Genomic DNA, 19,577 nt, shown 5'->3' on the forward strand with positions numbered 1-19,577 from the left:
TCGGGAATGGGGCTTTAGTCCCCACCGTGTGTGTCCAGGAAATTATTACCACCTACATAAATCTGCACGATGGAAAAAAAAAAAAAAAGCTGCGAGAGTTTACGGATTTTCTCGCGAGAGTGACGGGCGTGGAGACGGGAGGGTAGAGGTAGGCTGTCTAGATTTGAGTTTGTCTTCCTCTGAGAAAGCAGGGTCATTTTGCGAGGAAAGAAGGCGTTCAGTGAAGAAGTAAGAAAGCTGGATGTGCGAGTGTGGGGGGTGAAGCTCCGGAAAGCCGCTTTAATGTGAGCATGGGCGGCGTTTCCCGCCTGTGGTCTTCCCGAGGTAGGAAACAGCTTCCATATGTGGGGAGAGAGATCGGACTGTTCATGCAAACTCAGGCACCAAGTCCAGTGCATGCATAAAACAGTATTTTGTTCTTTAAATATAATCTCCACTCGTGTTTTCCCCACGAATATCACCGAGATGCGGTGGAGCGACCCGTGACCCCCTGCAGCGATACTCCCCTCCTGGGCCAGCAGGTCGGGTCAGTCAGTCCACTTTCGGAGGAACAACAAAGAGAAATCACCCCATGCATGGACATCAAACCACCGGATATTAAATACAATGTGAAGAGAGGGCGTGGAAGAGGCACAGGCCAAATTCCACAGTGATGGGACACGACATGCGGGTTTAGGTCACTTCTCGATGCCCTGTCTCCCTCGGTCCCTCCTTTTGTGTTCACCGACATGGATAAACTCACGGTGATATCAGGATGTCTCTTTCTAGCTGCGGACATCTTCGCCATCGCCAGCGTTGCCAACCCGGACTGGATCAACATCGGAGAATCAGGCGGTAGGTTGCGGACACTCCAGCACTGTGTTTTGTTTTTTGTGCTTTGCATGTGGGGAAGTCGGGGTGACACAGGAAAAGGAAATCTACCAACAACCACATGAGATGAAAAAGTTTACCCACTGTAGAAAAATAAGCAGACAGCAGAACAATTGTGGAAGATTGCACTCTTAATTCTGTCTTCTTATTAAAAACAACAACAAAAAAAGCTGCTCAATAACAACCAGCTGCACACACTGTTTCACTATTTAGGTATGCAAGGCTTTCCTGTTTGTTTCAAGGGATAAAAGTCTCTGACAAGCACATGGCCTGATGCCACAGCCACCATGCTTTACTGTAGGAGGGCATCACCTGGTTTAACCTTGTATGATGGGTGCAGTTTTCGTCTCTTACGCTGGAGAATCTTTTTTTCCCTCCAGCTCTCAGAGTCCTTTAAATACCATTTGGCATGCTGTCAGCTGTTTTCACACATGCAGTGCATCCCTGAACTTTGGAAGGTCAGGTTCTGGACTGTTTTCTATTATTAAGATGAAAATAGTCCAATAGGTTCATAGCATGAGATCACCAGACCTGACTTCTTCACCTTCTACCCTGGCAGCACCCTCACCTAAATCAGAATATTTCCAGAACATGCAAAAAGTGGCCTTTCTCCTGCGCTATTCAGCACGTGAGAAAGAACAACAGGGAACTCAAGTGTCTTCCTTTTGCTGCCCCGCCATTAAGACTTGTTTCATGGACTACTGCTGAGATGGCTGTTCTTCCTCCAGGTTCTTCTGGCTCTACCGGGGAACCTAAAGCTCCATTATGGTGACCGCTCTTTGATAAGGACCTACTCACTCTTTTGGTCACTTTGGTCATCTGCTGTTTCACAATTACTGAGGTCATGGTGTTTATGGAAACACAGTTTCTTTGATCTGTGTTTCACCAACGTCACACTGTGGATGTCTACAGAGTTACTTGGACTATGGTGAAGTCCTGATAGATGTGTTTTACAAACTATGTCCAGTCCATTCAGTTTGCTGACAGTAGAGTCCTGCCACGGTTTTGACACATAAGGATAATTTAAAGCAGATAGTGTGTAGTTGGCCTGTGTTTGTGATAGGCTTGCAGCAAAGGCACCAAACCCTTCCAAATGATAGATTAATACTTTTGCAAAAAGTCTATTAAAAAGGCATACACTTGTTGTTACAGGTAACTAAATGTACACTGGAGGACAAACATTTATATTTTAAATGATTATACAATTTAAGAGTTTGGTTTGCTCAGTTTGGTTTGCTCAGCTGTTTCTTTGTATAAAATTAGATGATTAGTGGTTATTGGTAAGCGTGCGCTACAGCTGAAGATGTAGTTTCAGCCTTCCTGGTTATCTGCTTATTGCAGTAAAGCAATACACAGATGCAGCATCCAAAGCTAAACATTGACTAAAACTGGCACAAACGACTGTGTGCACAGCTGCACGAGGCTCTTGTCACCTCCATCAAAATGCTTCAGAGGAGCAGAGACAAGGATATAACAGCCGTACTGAGTGGTCATTACAGGATTGAATTTGTTCTTTAAAAAATAAATGGTTTCAGCTGCTCGTTAAGGATATAAGAAGCGGTTATTTTTGCACGATTAAATGAGAAACAGGTAAATTTTTCTTTTATAAAATGCCGTAGTTGTAAACGAACTGAAGCTCAGAAAGAGCTCACATTGTGAAGCTCTTATCTCCCGTTCCTCAAAGTAAATAATAGTGTGAAATGACTGTAGTAAAAGCCTTGTGTGCCTGTCTAATTAGCTGGATGGTAATTACCTGAAGGCAGGAAGTGCTGTGTGGGACTGAGGATGTTTGACTTTTAATTGGACCTCTTGGGAAAGTAATTTTTTCCACCCGGACAATTAAGTTCTACATGCTCAGTTCTGACATAATTCATTTTAGCCGTGTGTGCTCAGTGTAGTCACGTCTTCCTCAAACTGATAAATATATATCGTATTGTGTAAAACAAATTCTAATCCTCATTTAGGTGATTCAGTTTGAAGTAATCAGTATTTTCCTTACAGGGACACCGTATATTAAATTACTAGTGCAATCACTCTCAGAGAGATTGTCAAAGGTTTTCAAATATGTCAATGAGTGCAACTCGAGAGGATTCAACTGGTTTCAGCTGGTTGTATTTTGGTTAATTCCAACAGAAAAGGAAGGCTGAGCTCAAATGTAATAGTTACATGTGAATTTCTGTCTATGTAGACAGTAACAGATATGTGATTTTCGATGATTTATTGCAGCTAATTGCTGTATTATCAGAAACAGACTGCATGTAATTGCCAACTTGGCCCCATTTAATTGCAGACTGATGGCAGACTGACTGTTTTATGAGAACATCTGTGGCAGGTTTTAGCGACAGTGTTGATGTGCTTGATAGTCTTATTTTGCAGCAAAAAAGTAACTGTGAGAGTTAGAGAACCTTATCTTATTGGATAAAACTGATATTGACAAAGCATGTCACAGAATGGTAAAAGTCGGAATAATATCGTATCATGGGATGTCTGGTGATTCCCATCTGTAGCCTACATGTATGACTGAACATTTTCGAACACGCCGAACACTTCAAGCACAATTGATGCCAAAACATTCAAAAAGTGCTCGAGACGGAAATCCTCAGCCACCACAGGGTCAAATGGCACATCAGGTGTTAAGTGCCTGAGTTTAGGTGCTTTTTATATGACCTCCACAGTTAGCCATTCGCTTTTTAGGTGTTGATTTTCTTAGTTAGGTTATCGACTGCATACTTGCTGGAAACCTAGCTTCGTTTCCTTTAGGTAATGAAAGATTACTTGTGAAGTTCTTTCTCCAGTTTCCTGTAGACAGCTGATTGCGTTTAGTGACCCAAACAAGCTGTAATCAGAATGTTGCATTTCTGTTCCCGGTCTGTTCGGATGAGCAGATGTTTGTCCCTCAGGGCAAAAGCTTTCAGAGTTTGGATGATTGTGTGAATGTGTAGCCACAGCAGACTTGATTTTTGGATCATTAGGGCAGTTTCCAGGGAAATGGATCCACCATTTGCACTTTCCTCCACCCTGTGGTAAGAACAGGATGTCCTGTGGAAATGGGGTCTAGGTCAGCCTGCGGGGGGATCTGACTCAGGCCTGATGTTTCCTTCAGCCGGCCGTTCTATCATCACCCCAACATTAGGATCTTTGTTAACATGCATGGTCTAAAGTATTCGATTCTTTTTATGTGAAGCAGCTTTTTGTGCTGTACTTGTCTCGTGGGTGGAGTGAGGATAAAAACCACATGTGCATTTACAAATACTTAACAGTTAAATCTAAATTGACAGCGGCTTGATTGCTGTGAGTACCAGATGTTTATTCAAATGCGGTTTATTGTATTTAATTCCCTGCCAAATTAAAAGATGTTTCAGTGCTTCACTGTTTTTTCCTTCTCTCTTTTTTTATGCGGTTTGCTTGTAATCACGTTAAGTGTGTTAATACTACACTCATTGGGTCGAAATAACCTTGATTGCATTGCTAAATGCTAAAAATGAATACAGCTTCTCTTCTAAAGATAATTCAGGGAAAGAAAGAAAACAGAGTGAGGCGAGTGAACAAATGATAGTGTGGGAGGATTTTATTTAGCTTTTTTTTTTTCCACTCTCAGTGCGCGCACTGGTTTGCTTGGAGTCTTATCTTGTTGGCGTGGATGCAAAGTTGAGCAGATGCAGTCTCTGTTGGGCTCCAAGTGCAGACAGTAGCCCTCCTACCTGATATCACAGCACCCACCAGGCCTCTGGGAGACAGGAGGCCATCAGAGGACTCGCGCCACTAATCTCTTCATTTCCGTTGCTCTCTCTGTGCATGATGCTTTGCCGTTTTGTGCCAGAACTCCTGACCTGTTTGATATCATACTGCTGCTGGTGTTCTACCGATCAACCAGTTTTTTATAATAGCAGGTTCCTCGGGCCCCTGTGGACTGTGGTGGGGAGGGGAGAAAGACTCCTGCAGGGTCATCATGTCAACACAGTGTCTTTCTACAACATTAAACACTACTCACAGTAGACGTGAAGCTTAAAGGGAAGAGTCTATCAGTCACATACTGACTATTTAGCCACATTAACTACATGCAGATTGTGTGTGTTTGTGGCATAGACTGTAAATAAAAGATGTCTCCTCCATTTCTTCACCCATCTGATCTAAATGAGAAAGTGTGACCACTGCATGCTGCCCGCCGCAAGGTATACTCTGCTTTGTCGTACTTTTTGTCTCTAATGTGGGACAGAATGTAAAAAATGAACATTATGTTGCACTCAGTAAACTGTGAAACTAGTGATAAAAATCATAAACTCCTCAAGACGGTGTTTACTGAGCTCTTAGATCAAGTGAGCATACAGTCTTTGAAAGCTGCCCCCTTCAGGTCATTAGAAATGATGCCGGAATAAGGTCCTTCACCATCGGCTTAACTTTCTCAACCTGAAAGTTCATTGTCTATTAAAGTCTATGGTTTGTGTTACAGAAATAACCCACCCCACAGCTGTGATGTCATTTCTTTCCGGTGTTACTGATTGGTCCATAAAAACAAAGCAATGTTATATTTTTCCAGCTACAAAGGGGAAAGAAACACAAATACATAAATCTGTTAAGTGAAATAACAAAAGCTGCTGTGGGAAAACTGGGCGTGTCTTGCTAGCAGAAACCAGACCTGGAAGTTTCAGAGGATAAGCACAAACAACAGCAGAGAAGTCTTTTTGTGTTTTTGAGGTTTTTAGGGCCAAGTACAATAAAGTAAGTATTGTCTGCATCTAGAAGTATAAAACTGTGGGTCATCCAGGCTTCTAGGTAAAAGTTTTAGTTTCATTTCTTTCATCTTTCATAGATGAATATATCTGCACAATGGAAACATATATAAAGTGATAAGTATTGGGGTCTAAATGACCTTTAATTTCAGTGGGAACCAAGACATAAAACGAGTCATGGTTTATTAAAAAGATGCAGAATTTGCCCCAGCACAAAGTTTTAAATAACTCAGTTTTGGCCCTAGAAGTTGTACTTCTACCACCATCTTTTCTGTGGTAGAAATGGCCCATGTTGCCCTCTGATAATATTTTCGGTAGTGGTCCTAGAACAGATCCCTGTGGAACTCCGTGACTTTTATGTGGATGGATCAGTGTAAATAAGTCTATGACAGCACAACTGTAAATAGTGTCATTAGTAAAATACTGTGATCAGTATGCAGCACTGAAGTCTAATAGCAGTGTAGTGATATACTGACTGAAACTCTCCAACGATCCATTCTCATGCATTTCGTCACATTTCCTTTGCAGCAGGCTTTCTTACCTGTCTCACAACTCCTATTAGTGGAGAAGAGATCTTTCGATTCATACTGTGCCAATGACAAGATTTATCCTGTATTTCAAAAGGTTTTTTTTTGGAGTACCTTTACCCGTCATTCTTTGGTGAAAATGTACAGAACCAGCACTGCTTTGATGAAAACCTGAATCGATATTCACCTGAAATAATCAATACCATGTTCTATAGAGACCATTGTGTATGCCACACAATGATGTTTGCTTATTGTGTGTCTCAGCGTGATTTTTCTGCTTTGTTGATGGATGCAACATCACAAACCTCATTTTTCTCATATTTCACCTACCTTCCTTCCTCTCCCCAGGCTCTTTGACTTTGGGTCTCGTCCGGCAGTGCCAGACCATCCATGGCCGAGATCGGACCTGCACCCCCCCACGGCTGCCGGGAGAATGGATCACCGTGCTGCTCTTCATCATCCTGGGCATCATCTCCCTTACAGTCACCTGCGGTCTTGTTGTGATGTCACACTGGCACCGAGAGGCCAGCAGATATGCCCGATGGATCGCCTTCACGGGGAGTACGTATCCACTGCCACAATTTGCACTCAATCAAAAAATGCGCTCAAATAATCTTTTTCAGTTTCACCTGCGAGCGTGGCTCTGGGATGTGTTTACAGGCCTGTGGTTACTCACAGCGGGGATTGTAAAATGACTTTTTCCCTTTCTGCAAATGACTGGCTTATGTGCTCCAGCTAAACTTGAACTTGCTGAGATTTGCAGTGCAGCTGTGTGCTAATGGATGTAGAGTACCAAACCAAAATTATATAATAAATTCAGAAAAAAGCTGTGAAATAAACTTCAGCTACCTCTGCATCAGAATTATTTTCACTGTGGGAAAGCTCAGGTAATCATGAAAACATAAAAATATATATAAGGAGCTCTGTTTAATAGCTGCTAGTTTTTATTTTCGTAGAAAAGAGACATAATTAGTGTGCAGAGAGTGTCATATTACTTTAAATGTTTAAAAGAAAAACATTCAGGTTAATAACAGCTGGTCAGTGTTTTGGTAAGTGGACTGGTGCTTATATAGTCCTTTTCTACTCTATTACAGCACTCAGAGCATTCACACACACATTCATACAAGTGCATTTTTTACGTCTAATGCTTTTAATCTAACATTCACACACTCACACTCTGATATCAGGGGCAATCTGATCAGCAGTTTGGCCAAGGATGCTTTAAAATGCATTCTGGTGGAGCCAGGAATCGAACCACTGACCTTCTGATTAGTAGGCGATGCACTCTACCTCCTAAGTGACACTTGAGACCCCAAGATTAACTCCATCACTGACTCCACCATCTCAACAGCCAGAACGGCCCACTGTGTAGGCTGCAACTGTCTTCAAAGCGGCTTTGGTGAATCAAAACTGCCGTTTGTATGCTATCAATTCGGGTCAAGTTGGATTTTACATGCAATCAGTTTAATAATCAACTGTGGAAATTGTTGCATACTTATAAATTCACCTTAACTACTTACATTCCAGCCAGCACCCACAGATTTGAAACTCCAGGGTTTTCTCCACAATTAGTGACGTAACTGTTGCACGATGGGGATTTAACCATCCTGCAACACAGGCTTTCAGCAATGTTGCTTTTCGGCAATTTTTTGCAAACATTGGGGTTGTTGGACACTCAAACGTTGTGGAATCAGCGGTCGATGCAACTTGGTCACTTGCAAAAATATTTTCGGGGCTGCTATCCTGTTTTTACTCTGGTATGACTGAGCGATTAGTTCTGCAGCAGAATCATTGGTGCTGATGCTTCTCTATCCTTGTATTTTCTCATTGCAGTGATCCTGTTCTGTATGGCTGCGTTCATTTTCCCAATTGGATTCTACATCAACGAGGTTGGAGGACAGCCATATAAGCTGCCCAACAACACAGTGGTGGGCTCCTCCTACGTACTCTTCATTCTGTCAATATTCTTCACCATAGTGGGACTGCTGTTTGCCGGGAAGGTGTGCCTGCCCGGCTGACAAACTCACGTTCTCTTTTTAAACGCATAAAAAACCGCTACCACTGGAAGCCAACGTCGTTAGAACGAACTCTCCTGCGGCAGAGCTGGAAGCGTCGCTGAAAGCTGAGAAGTACTTGTCTTTCCCTCGCTGACGAATTGTCGCAACCGGAGCCAAAACCGCTGCAGTCCATCTGTGCATGTGTTTGTTCAGAGGCCGAGCAGGTGCAAGGAGCTCTGAAACGGCCCTCCTTGTTTTCCTTCGTGAACAAGAAGCAGGGCAGTGAACAGAAAACAGATTATAAAATGGCAAAAGTGACATGTGAGCTTTCGAGGAATTTAAGGGGGCATTGTGAACGTCTGAGCTGTCATCCTAAAAATTTACGACAGGCGACGGAGAGCTGTTGTTCTTCTCATCTGAACCATCAGGGACGATTTGCACATGTCAGGCCTGATAGCAGTCTGAGGCCCTGATATTGGCCAGTCAACCTCTGTATAATGTCTGTTCTTCCCCCAAACACTGCTACAAAATAATATAAGCTGCATTACTTTTATTTATATGATAGATTTGGAAGTGTATGTTTTAAAAGGCCAGCTTCTCTGCCAGTGCTATGTCAAGTGGATCATATTGCCTTGAGGATGGTTTACTGCAATGGAATAAATATAAAGTTCATGATACAAGAAGTCATAAAAATGCTATTTCTGAGTGGAATGTAAAATGGGCTATTAGCAACAGCTGCCCAAAGTTTGTAATGCTTGAGTCTGTGAAATGTGTCCGCACTGAAGGAAGAGGAGCTGTTGAAAGATGTCAGAGTTTTAAGCTTTTAACATTGTGAATAATCAGTGAGGAAAAGGTCAAGCTTGTTGTGGTTCTCTGTTAGTTTTACTAATCTTATTGATGTAGTAAACTGATTTTTCACCTTTTTTTTTTTAAAGAATATTTTATGGATTAAACAGTGCAAAGAATGATAGAATCATCGACTTGTTTTATTCATCTATAATGCTGATGCCTGTGTGTGTGTCTGTGCCTTTTTTTTTTTTCAAATCACTGATGTTTGTAATTGTGCATGGAAGGTGTCATCGCATTAAAATTATGACAAGGGAATACCCATTCCTTTTATTTTTCATGCTTTTTCTCAAAATAATGCTGTGTGCATCTATGATGTTTGAACCACACACACAGTGTCTGCAGTAAGAGCAATCAAGGTCACACTTGAAGTTGTAGTGTGTGTTTATTGTCCTCAATGTCAACCATTACCATACTAAATATCTACACTCAACACTTTGTTAGGTACACTCTCATTAAACAGCTGATTAATCTAGCCAATCATGTGGGAGCAATTCTGTGCACATATAGGTGTCGTTCAGGCAGACTGCTTCAAGATGGTGAACACTAACTCACAAATAACCAGTCATTACAGTCAAGATATGAAGAACAGCTCAATTCAGTTCTGTTCTATTCATATGCTGCTAATTCACTGTAATAGTCCCCTCAATGTATATTTATTGTAAGATAAAGACCCTAAAATATTAGAGAGAAACCCCAGTTAGCATTTAGCCTGAAGGCAGCACATCACATATGAAGCACAACCAGAGGAGCGTTTATCTTTTTCCTTGGGACTCCCTTTGAGCAACTCAGTGACAGTGGGAAGGTAAAACTCCTTGGCAGGAAGAAACCTCCGGGGGAACCAAGCTCAGGGAGGGGCAGCGATCTGCCGTGACCGGTTGGGGGGGTGACAGAAGACAGCCAGAGTTCAATAATTGCTCATGATTAAATACAAAGTGGTGTAAAAAGACACAAAGTAAAAAGAGGTGAGTGAAGAAATAATGCTAAGTGCATTACGCTGAGCACCCCTCAGCAGCCAAGGCCTATTGCTGCATAACTAACAGAGGATTCAGGTTCACCTGATTTAGGCCTAACGAATCAACATCATCAAAAAAAAAAAGTTTTAGGTCTAATCTTAAAAATAGAAAGTGTTTTTATCCCAAATCCAAACTGGGAGCTGGTTTCATGGAAGAGGGTCCCTTTCTACTTCTAAATATCCTTGGGACTACAACTAAGCCTGCAGTGTGAGAGCAAAGTGCTCTGTTCAGATAATAAGGTACTATGAGGTATTTAACATTTAATCATTAAAGATTTTGTATGTTTGGAGAAAGATTTTTAAAAATCTGAATTTAACAGGGAACCAGAAACAGAGTGGCTTACCATGGTAACGTGGAAACCTTTCGAGTTCCAGTTAGTCTTCTTGCAGGAGTGTTCTGGATGAAATGAAGACTTTTCAGGGAGCTTTTAGAGTAACTAGATAATAATGATTTACAATAGTCAAGCCTTAAAGTAACAAATGCATCATCTAGTTTTTCAGCATCACTTTGAGACAATAACTTTGTCGAACCTCAAAGCAAATGAGCAGAAAATTGAGGCTACATTTCACACAGGCTCACAAAAATTGCACAGTAGAGGACTGGAAAAAGTAACCTGGTCTGTTTAGTCTCAGTTTCTGCTGCGACACTCAGATTGCAAGGTAAGAATTTGGTGTAAACAGCATAAAAAGCATGGATTCATCTCGACCTGAATAGACACTTAAGTCTAGAATCCTTCAGTATACAGAGGAGTTTGTGATTGTGTTGATACTGCGAGGTGTGCAGCTTTTGTGGGTAAAAACAAGCCCAAACGATCACATCTCTAATGCTCACCAGGCTTAATCGTTAGTATGAGGTGTTTGGCTGATATAGTGTGTTTGGTTTCCACCAAACATCTCCATCCTTGTCTTCTTTGTCCAAAGAACATGCTTCCAGAAGTCTTGTAGTTTGTTCACATGCAACTCTACAAACCTAAATTGCGATGCTATGTTCTTCTGCCAATCCTTTAAAAAAACAAACAAACATCAGTACTTGTTCAGTATTTTTATAATTGTGCTGTTATAAACGTGAACATTTGACATGCTAACCGAGGCCTGTAGAGTCTGAGATATCGCTCAGGGTTTTTTTTTTTTCTATAAGCATTGAATGGTCTGATGCCCTTTTGCTGGGACGTTCATTCTTGTGAAGATTGTGGAATCGTTTTAACAAATACTCAAATGCTCCAGACCAGCAAACTGCCAAAACATCTGCTTTTATAGAGATGCTGACACTGATGATAAATTAATCAAGTGGATTTGAGCACCAGCGCCTGGCTGCTACCATATTAATTTGAATTTAAGAGGTAATGTTGTACCTGTTCATTGTCCATATGACTGTTTCTTTCTTTCTGTACTTTCTTTTCCACATGACTGTAGTTTTTGAGCCTCTTTGAACCACTTCACAATTGTTCTATTGGCTGGCAATAAAATTAACAATAAAAGGAAAGAGATTTAATTATTTTTTGCTCATAATTTCATTAATGTGATGTGTTCTAATGACAATGGAAAATTAAAGTACAAAATTATGATAATTAATAGTCCACTGCAGAGTAGTCATTTACACTTATTAGAAGGACTGACATACTTGTGTTACCTTTCTCTGGCCCCTTTTTGATTTTTTGGGTTAAAAACTACTAGAAAATAGTTATTATAACAGCAAAACTTGGTTTAAGTGTATCTATTTATTTTCCATGTAGTTAATTTCATACTGACACGAGATTAATTATGCAATAAACTTTGCATTGGATTTAAAATTTGTTACAGAGATACCAAAAGAACATGAGAAATGGGACAGCAAGTTGGCTCAGTGTTGTAGTCGCACTGAACACTAATACAAAAACGTGTAACTTATGTAGAACAGTGTTAAACAACACATGAGACTTACTGAAAAAACGGTTTCACTTTTCATCAAATTAATCTGCATGACAAAAGTCTCTCTCATATATATATATATATATATATATATATATATATATAAGTCAAAGTCAAGTCAAAGTCAAAGTCAACTTTATTTGTCGATTCTTCCACATGTACAGGACATACGGAGAATAGAAATTGCGTTACTCTTCAATCCCTAGATAAATAGCAAATGAAATATATTAACAAACAAAGCGACTCATATGAGATAAGTTAAAGAAACATTATATTATAGTGAATTGAAAGCTTGTCAGTTTAGTTTGGCACAACAGTATGATCAACAGATACACTCCGTGTATGAGGTGCAAATTCAACCCCCACCACAAGAGGGCGTCATTGGTCAAATGTAATTGACAGTATAAATCCGCCTCCTTACTTGGACCTCATCGTCAGAAAGTCAGAACTGCCCAAACTGAAGGAAAATAGATCCATAAAACAGTTCGCTCCACATCAATTTTTATGATAGCCTTTGGAGTCTGTGTGAAGGTAGAATCACACCGCATCGTCATCCTTTCCTTTCTCTAGTATTCACACACAGTTCAGTTCTCATCTAGAACACCATAGGCCCACTGCACTGATTATGTTAGGCCATGATGGGACTGGTGTGCTGGAGCTTGGCCATTTGTGCGGCTGTAAGCAACAGTACTCCAGTGAGGAGCTCCAGGCCGTAGGAGAGCCAGGCTAGACCGAAGGACCAGCCGAAAGACGTGTGAATGTAGGCCAGGCCCTCCTGACCCACCAGCCTCTCAGTCTCAGCCAGTGCCTGGTTCGAGTAAATGATGTAGAGACTGGCGCCGCACATAGTCAGCAGACCTGGAGATTCACACATATACACACAGGAAGAGGCAAGTAAGTTCAGGGTCTTCAGATTCAAAGCAGTCAAAACTGGTATATTTAAAGTATATAGTTAGAGCTGGATCAGGGAACTCTGAATCCTCCCTTTGTTTTGGCTGCTGGGGGCTTCCCATGCTGCAGTAAGTGTTTCTTCACTCACCTCTTTTCACAATATGTGGCTTTACACCACTCTGCATTTATTCATTATAGTTATTATTAATTTCTGACTCTCTTTCACAGAATGTATTTTGTCCCATCTTCCTCCCCTCACCCCCAACTGGTCGTGGCAGTTGGCTGCTCCTCCCTGAGCCTGGTTCTGCTGAAAGTTTCTTCCTGTTTAAAGGGAGTTTTTTCTTCGCACTATTGCCATGTGCTTGCTCATAGAGGGTCTGATTGTTGACATTTTCTCTGTATTATTTTAGGGTCTTTACATTACAGTATAAAATACTTTGAGGTAACTGTAGTTGTGATTTGTATATTTATAAATAAAACTGCATTGAATTGAAAATTGAATCAGCTGAAAATAGTTTTTTAGTCCTAACACTACTTCTTTTGTCCCCCACTTAAACTGGAAACACTACACACCGTTCTCAGACATGCTGAATCTTTGGCTAATAGCTCTTTCAGAATCACCTCGTCGGTGCAAAAATACTATTTTATGTCTGTCAGAGAGTGTTATCGTTGGCATTTTTTTGTAGATTGACTAAAGTAATGGGAACAAATTACATTCAACTGGTTTTGAAAAAGATTGCACAAAACCATTTTTTGCTTCTTAGAAGCAAAAAAATAACTTAGATGAATGAGGGGTGGTTACTTTTTGTCCAGATTTAGTGTCACATTCACTTAACATTTTCTCCAACAAAATGTTTTCATCAGTGTGGCCAATTATGACATGAAAAATGATTGATTATTACTGAGAGGCCTTTTTGTCTAAATCGTCATACTGATTAGTTTTATGAGTTTTATTCTGAGCTGATAATAAATTCCCAATTTCTCTGCCCTTATTATAAAAGTTATGTTAACATCTAACTGACATTTCAGTGCTTGTAAAGAGCTCAGTCTCTGCAAAGCAAATAGGAGCTGTGATATCGACTGTATGAATTAGGAAATGAAACAGAAAGTTCAGACGTAGCAGGAGGAGAGGAGACAGATTAAACCCAGACTTTTAGCTCAATAGATAACCTGGGATTTAAGTTGGCTTCCTTTATGGAACTGAAAGCTTTGCATTTTCCTCGATCTCAAGTTTAACAAACTCAGAGTTTTCACCAAACCTGCATCCTGTATCAGGGTTCTGGGCGAGATAGATAAAGGAAATCCTTATTTGGATCTGCTATTAGTTTGGTTCCAGGTTTAGAGGTGACAATAAATTATATACCCTGTTGAGGAGGATAGCATTTTAGAAGCAAACACCTGCACAAGCTGGCATCGTACTCCAGCAATTCTGAAGCGGAAATGTGTTCTAGTCAGAGCTCTGTGCTGAGAGCTGAGAACGGTAACTCATGAAGCTGCCCAGAATCTCATATTATGAGAGACAGGAACAGCACTGACGCATGGATTGTCTGTTATTCTACTCATCAGAGACTAGACTGAGACACACACACCCACACATACACACACACTGTTCCACAGTGTTGCTATTGGAAACCCTTTTAATTCTGACAGCTTGCTACTGGTTTTAAGGGGATGCAAATGAAGCTACCCGGGGCGGGACTAATAAAGATTTTATTACAATTACACCCCAAGGTGCAACAAACTAGGAATATGATGAGGAAACCGCATCTGACGCCTCATTTTTATGCACTTTGCCAAGAAACAAATAGAGAGACAGGAAATGATTGAACTGCAGCGCATATAGGAAAGACAACTTTTACCATAATAGAGATAAGGAAGTCAAGTAATGGAATAATTTTTCATCAGGTGTGTAATCAGTTTTAATGATTGAGCAGACAGCTAAAAGAATAAATAAAAAAATAGAAATAAAGAAATCAAATCAAAGATATATTTTATTCAGTGTAAAAACTATCGCTTTTCATTATATCCTGTAACAGGACGTGAGTGTCACTGAAGTTTAGATTAGATTTAGTTAGAATAGGCATCTTAATGTCAAGTTGGTTCGCTTCTTTTGTTCGATATCTTAAGAGATTAATAGACTGTCTTGAATTTTTTTTTTTTTTACAGACATTAGACCAAATATTCACCAACTGATTGTGCAAAAATGAGAGTGCCTACGTAATAACACTAGTATCTGCTCAAATAACCACTTTTATTTGCCATCTTACAAATCGGGGGATTTATTGAAAAGAAACAGCTACTAAAGTCTTGAGGGACTTTTCATTTCTTTAGAGATTGCTACAAAAATGGTAAAATAGTTGCAGAGATGTATCGAAACATCTGCAAAGACATATAGAAATGCAGTAAATAAAGCAAAAACAGAGTTGGTACAATTCTAATGAGTTGAAATGAAAGTCAATATTTGATACGATCACTTCAACATAACCCTTAAGCAGCTTTTTGCCCCTTGAAAGGCTTCTAGGAGTGATCCTTAAAGCTCTTTCTGAACTAAGAAGTTTCATTAATGTTTCAGGCCTACTGATTGAATGAACACATGGAAACTATTGACATTTGCTGGGGTGTTTGGGATTATTGTCATGCTGAAAAATGAACCCATTTCTAATTAAGATGTTTTCCAGATGGTGGATCAAAAGCTGATGATACATTTTTGCATTTAGAATTCCATCAGTTTTAAAAAGATCCTGAACACGACTAGCTGAAATGCAGCTCCAAACCATCATGTTTTACAGATCGCTATGGACACTCACTGTTGTACCTCTATCCTGACCTCCACCAAACAGATTGATGATTTTAACCAATGGCTGAAATTCATCCCAACCGTTTTTCTTGTTTTTCTAACTTAAGAATGATTTCTTGACAGCCACCCTTACATTGAGCTCATTTCTGATGAGGCTTCATCAAGGGTCAGATACAAACCTCCACTTGTAAACATCTGCACGAATGCCAAGGCCCGAGGCTTCTCAGGAGAACGCTGCACTGAGATAACCAATATTAGCCGTTGGTAATTTTAATTTTGGTTGTGTTGTGCAAATGAACAATTAAAGACTTCATCCTGTAATATAGCAAAACTCTTGTTGTCTTCCTCATCACACTACGTTACAATCGTGTTCATAAATGCACTGCACGCTTACTAATGGGCTAACTCTAAAAATACTCCGACATTAAAAGTTAATTAAATGCTTACAACTAAGAGCAGCAGAGCGCCCAACGACAGAGCAGAGTGGCAAAATCGAGAGAGATTAAGAAATGCCCGGCTCGGAGGCTGAGGTCTTTTAAAAAGTCCAACAGTCAACAAGTTCACAAGATGACTCCAATCTAATTCAAGACTTTATTTTATTCCACACTTAACCATGTGCTGCTTGTTAAAGTGAGACTATGAAGAGTCTGTTTAAGTATGTGTTTGTCTATCACAAGGTCCCATTTATGGAGGTCATAAGGCGTTGGCAGAAGAGCGCCCAGGAGATCCAGAAGCTCAGGCGCTAGGTTTATGCAGACAAGAATAACTTAATTACTGGAAATAGCTAGATTAAGAGAATGGCATTAACAGTAATCTAACTATTTCACATTTACAGCTTTTTGAGCTACTAAACTAATAATCACTGTAGGTGCATGATACATGACATCTTAACACTTTCTGTCTTAGTTGTGACCTGAATGCCACTTTTATTACAGTTTCCTGTTTTTTAGTTTTTCAGTTTTTTCTGTTATCGCCCGGCACAGATTCAATACACACCAAAAAGAAACAGCTCTGTGGTCTGTAACTGTTTAATTCAAAAGTCAAATGAGTAATTCAGCTCTAACTAAGCTATTCTTACTCAGATCATGTTCTGAATTTGGATCAGATAACCAGGTTCAACATTTTACATGGCGGCTGAAACATTTGGAATATTATCTTCGTCTTGTTTGTCTCTTTCACAACTGGGGTGTCTTAACACATGCCAGTTTGCTCCGGCCATCTTTTTGAGGCAAACGGTCCTCACTGATTAATGATGCGATGAGAACATATCAATTTCAGCAAACCCACTGAAGTTGAATTATAAAGCTTTAAAATTTAAGATGTGCTGAATTTGAAGCAGGAACAGTAGTTTAGGGGAGCAAAATCGAAAGATGTGTGCTAAAAGAGGCAGCCTGACCTTTAATCTGTGTAATTCATACAGTCATTGGCCATTTTGTTAGGTAAGCCTCTTCAAATGCTTGTTAGCGGAGGAGTTGGTTGATTGAGGGGCTGATGAAGAGGATGCAAAAGACCCACAGTAAGCAGAGAAGACCTAATTATCTGGTCATGTAACAGCAACCTGATGCACACTGCATGGAGACATGGTCAAGACGACCTGCTGAAGTTCAAGCTGAGCATCAGAAAGGTGATTTAAGTCACTTTGAATGTGGCATAGTTGTTGTTGCCAGAGCAGCTGGTTCAGAAAACTGCTGATCTGCTGGGATTTTCATTCACAACCATCTCCAAGGTTTACAGAGATTGTATCAGTGGTTCAGGCTGCTGCTGTTGGTGTAATGTTGTCTGGATCATTTTTTGTTTTTGGCATGATCACAGTGTACCCATCTTCTATTGGCTGCTTCCAGCAGGATAACGCATCATGTCACAAAGCTCAAATTATCTCAAACTGTTTTCTCAAACATGACAGTGACTTCACTGTACTCAAATGGCCTCCACACTCAGCAGATCTCAATCCAATAGAGCACCTTTGGGATGTGGTGGAACAGGAGAGTCTCATCATGGAAGTGCAGCCAACAAATCTGCAGCAACTTTGTGATGCTGTCATGTTAACATGGACCAAAAATCTCAGAGAAATGTTTCCAGCACGTTGTTGAATCTGTGCTCTGAAGGCATAATGAGGTGCAACGCAGTACTAGCAATTTGTGCCTAATGAAATGGCCATGGTTGTATACAGATACACAGACATGCTGTTACAAAACCACTGCGATTCCTTAATAACAGCACACTAATTCATATTTTCCCCTCCTGTCAGAAGTTAATTATTAATAAATGTTGCAGAGTTAATAATCACAAGTCAATCAAAACGATTCCCTAAGTAATGCTGTGTCGTTATTAAGACAGCTTACATTTCTGGAGTGAAGTTTTGCTTAAAGATAATTTTTTGGGGAGAGCAGTATCATCGTCAACATATGGTTACATGTAGTTTTTACTTAATTCCAAATGCGATGCATTTCATGTATGAATGAAAGAATTTCTATAGTCCGAATTTACTGCATAATACAGTGTTTATGAAAATAATGACAACTGCAATATAAAATTCTCATTGAAAGTAGATTTCTTAAAACCCATATCTGCTTGTAGTCCATTTACGTGTGCCACATATGAGTCATGACCTATATTTGTAATACTTCTGTGGTCTAACTGACTCCTGTGCAGGTCTCATGATGCCCAATAAACACGATGTGAAATTACAGACTATATAAAAAGTACAAAGTGTTAGACGGACACGTTTGGGTGATTGATTGCGCAGTCTCTTTCGGATAGAGCTCTCTGGCCACACTGGCCTGTGGCAATTGTGTTTTAATGGATCAGAATTGAATGGAGGGTAAATGGATGCACTAAAACCCTTAGCAACTAAGTGTTTTCCGTTTTCACACACCGCAGTGCCCTCACAAAGCGGCTGACCTCACGCGTATTCAATACTCAGAGCTGGACATCCGGACCGATCTTCGTGGGTCTAAGGTTAAACAGATCAGAGTAAATAAAGTGAACCCGAACTTACTGCAGATGAAGAAGTACGACGCCGTGCCGGTGAGGAGGATCGGGCTACGAGCCAGGGAGCTGACCAATCCACAGATGCCTCCAAAGAGCAACAGAACCAGGCTGAGGGGAAGCATCACCACAATTGCACTGTGCATGTCTGGGTAGAAACAGATGGATTATGGAGCATCAGCGGAGTTATAGCTGCCTTGACAGTGAAAGTTCATTAGCAGAAAAGCTGGTGGTGTTTCTGGACTCACTCAGCATGCGCAGCTCGGTATCGGAGACCCCGGAGTAGTCAACTGTGAACGAGTCGATAGAGCCCGTGTGCATCTTCCCACCTGAATATCACATTTAACAACACGGTGATGTTGGTTGAGGGTTTAGATCTCAGCATTTAGAGGCAAAAGTTAAGAAAAGTGGCAGCCTACCTTCGTTGATGCTCCACAGTCCCGAGTGGGAACTCATGTTCTCAAAGTCGCTGACATTCATGGGATTCATTTCTATAATGTACCAATAATCGGTGCCGAGGGAAGTGGCCAAAAAGGCAAAGCTTAGCATCCCGCAGATGCCAGCTGCGATAACGAAAGCGCCAAAAGATACCTTCATCTTGGACAGGTTAAGGTTTGAGACACGCGTGAAACTCGGTGGCTTCAGCTCATGCGTAACGGAGGTCTTCTGCTGTCGAGTGTGCTTTGGAGTGCTTTTACGCACTCATCACCGCCGGCTAAGTAATCAGGAAAAAATATCCCTCCCCAAAATCTTTCCAATTGACTAATCAAATTGTTAAGGGGAATCGATATTCATTTCCGTTCTCAATTAATGAATGATCACACAGTAACAAAGAGATAAGAACCTGCCTGAGCAGCAGCAGCTCCTGTCTGGGAGGGACTCGGATTCACACTGAAACGCACACGTTTACGCAAAACACGGAGGGAGCAAATAGCGGAGAGTTAAGAGGCTGCACTCATTTGTGTTTGAGTAAAATACTTTAACCTCAATTTCAAGCTGTGGTATGGA

The 19,577-nt window shown here is 40.6% G+C and overlaps 2 protein-coding genes across 2 annotated transcripts; one reads left to right on the forward strand and one right to left on the reverse strand.

Annotated features, from left to right (window-relative positions):
* Nucleotides 1–125: 125 nt before the first annotated feature.
* LOC147323030 (uncharacterized protein C16orf52 homolog B-like) lies at nucleotides 126–9,234 on the forward strand. The gene is made up of 3 exons (XM_086303116.1): nucleotides 126–834; nucleotides 6,476–6,688; nucleotides 7,961–9,234. The coding sequence occupies exons 1-3, from the start codon at nucleotides 729–731 to the stop codon at nucleotides 8,143–8,145; spliced, it is 504 nt and encodes a 167-aa protein (XP_086159242.1). The 5' UTR covers nucleotides 126–728; the 3' UTR covers nucleotides 8,146–9,234.
* Nucleotides 9,235–12,138: 2,904 nt separating this feature from the next.
* tmem235b (transmembrane protein 235b) lies at nucleotides 12,139–19,360 on the reverse strand. Its single transcript, XM_086304743.1, has 4 exons — nucleotides 18,989–19,360; nucleotides 18,818–18,898; nucleotides 18,580–18,717; nucleotides 12,139–12,751 (listed from the first exon to the last, which is right to left on the reverse strand). The coding sequence occupies exons 1-4, from the start codon at nucleotides 19,164–19,166 to the stop codon at nucleotides 12,522–12,524; spliced, it is 627 nt and encodes a 208-aa protein (XP_086160869.1). The 5' UTR covers nucleotides 19,167–19,360; the 3' UTR covers nucleotides 12,139–12,521.
* Nucleotides 19,361–19,577: the final 217 nt, after the last annotated feature.

This window comes from Aulonocara sp. 'chitande type north' Nkhata Bay, linkage group LG8 (genome assembly GCF_057382095.1).
Source record: "Aulonocara sp. 'chitande type north' Nkhata Bay isolate Kocher_YH1m ecotype deep benthic linkage group LG8, A_spYH_male_GT1.1, whole genome shotgun sequence".
NCBI classification, from domain to species: Eukaryota; Metazoa; Chordata; class Actinopteri; order Cichliformes; family Cichlidae; genus Aulonocara; species Aulonocara sp. 'chitande type north' Nkhata Bay.

Bases quoted from the DNA above. Each gene is read 5' to 3' on its own strand.
- LOC147323030 (XM_086303116.1), top strand. From the start codon at position 729: ATGGATAAACTCACGGTGATATCAGGATGTCTCTTTCTAGCTGCGGAC. The intron at 835-6,475 runs GTAGGTTGCGGA...TCCTCTCCCCAG, and splicing joins CAACATCGGAGAATCAGGCG to GCTCTTTGACTTTGGGTCTC. The intron at 6,689-7,960 runs GTACGTATCCAC...TTCTCATTGCAG, and splicing joins ATGGATCGCCTTCACGGGGA to TGATCCTGTTCTGTATGGCT.
- tmem235b (XM_086304743.1), bottom strand. From the start codon at position 19,166: ATGAAGGTATCTTTTGGCGCTTTCGTTATCGCAGCTGGCATCTGCGGG. The intron at 18,718-18,817 runs GTGAGTCCAGAA...GTTTCTACCCAG, and splicing joins TACCGAGCTGCGCATGCTGA to ACATGCACAGTGCAATTGTG. The intron at 12,752-18,579 runs GTAAGTTCGGGT...GTGAATCTCCAG, and splicing joins GTCGTACTTCTTCATCTGCA to GTCTGCTGACTATGTGCGGC.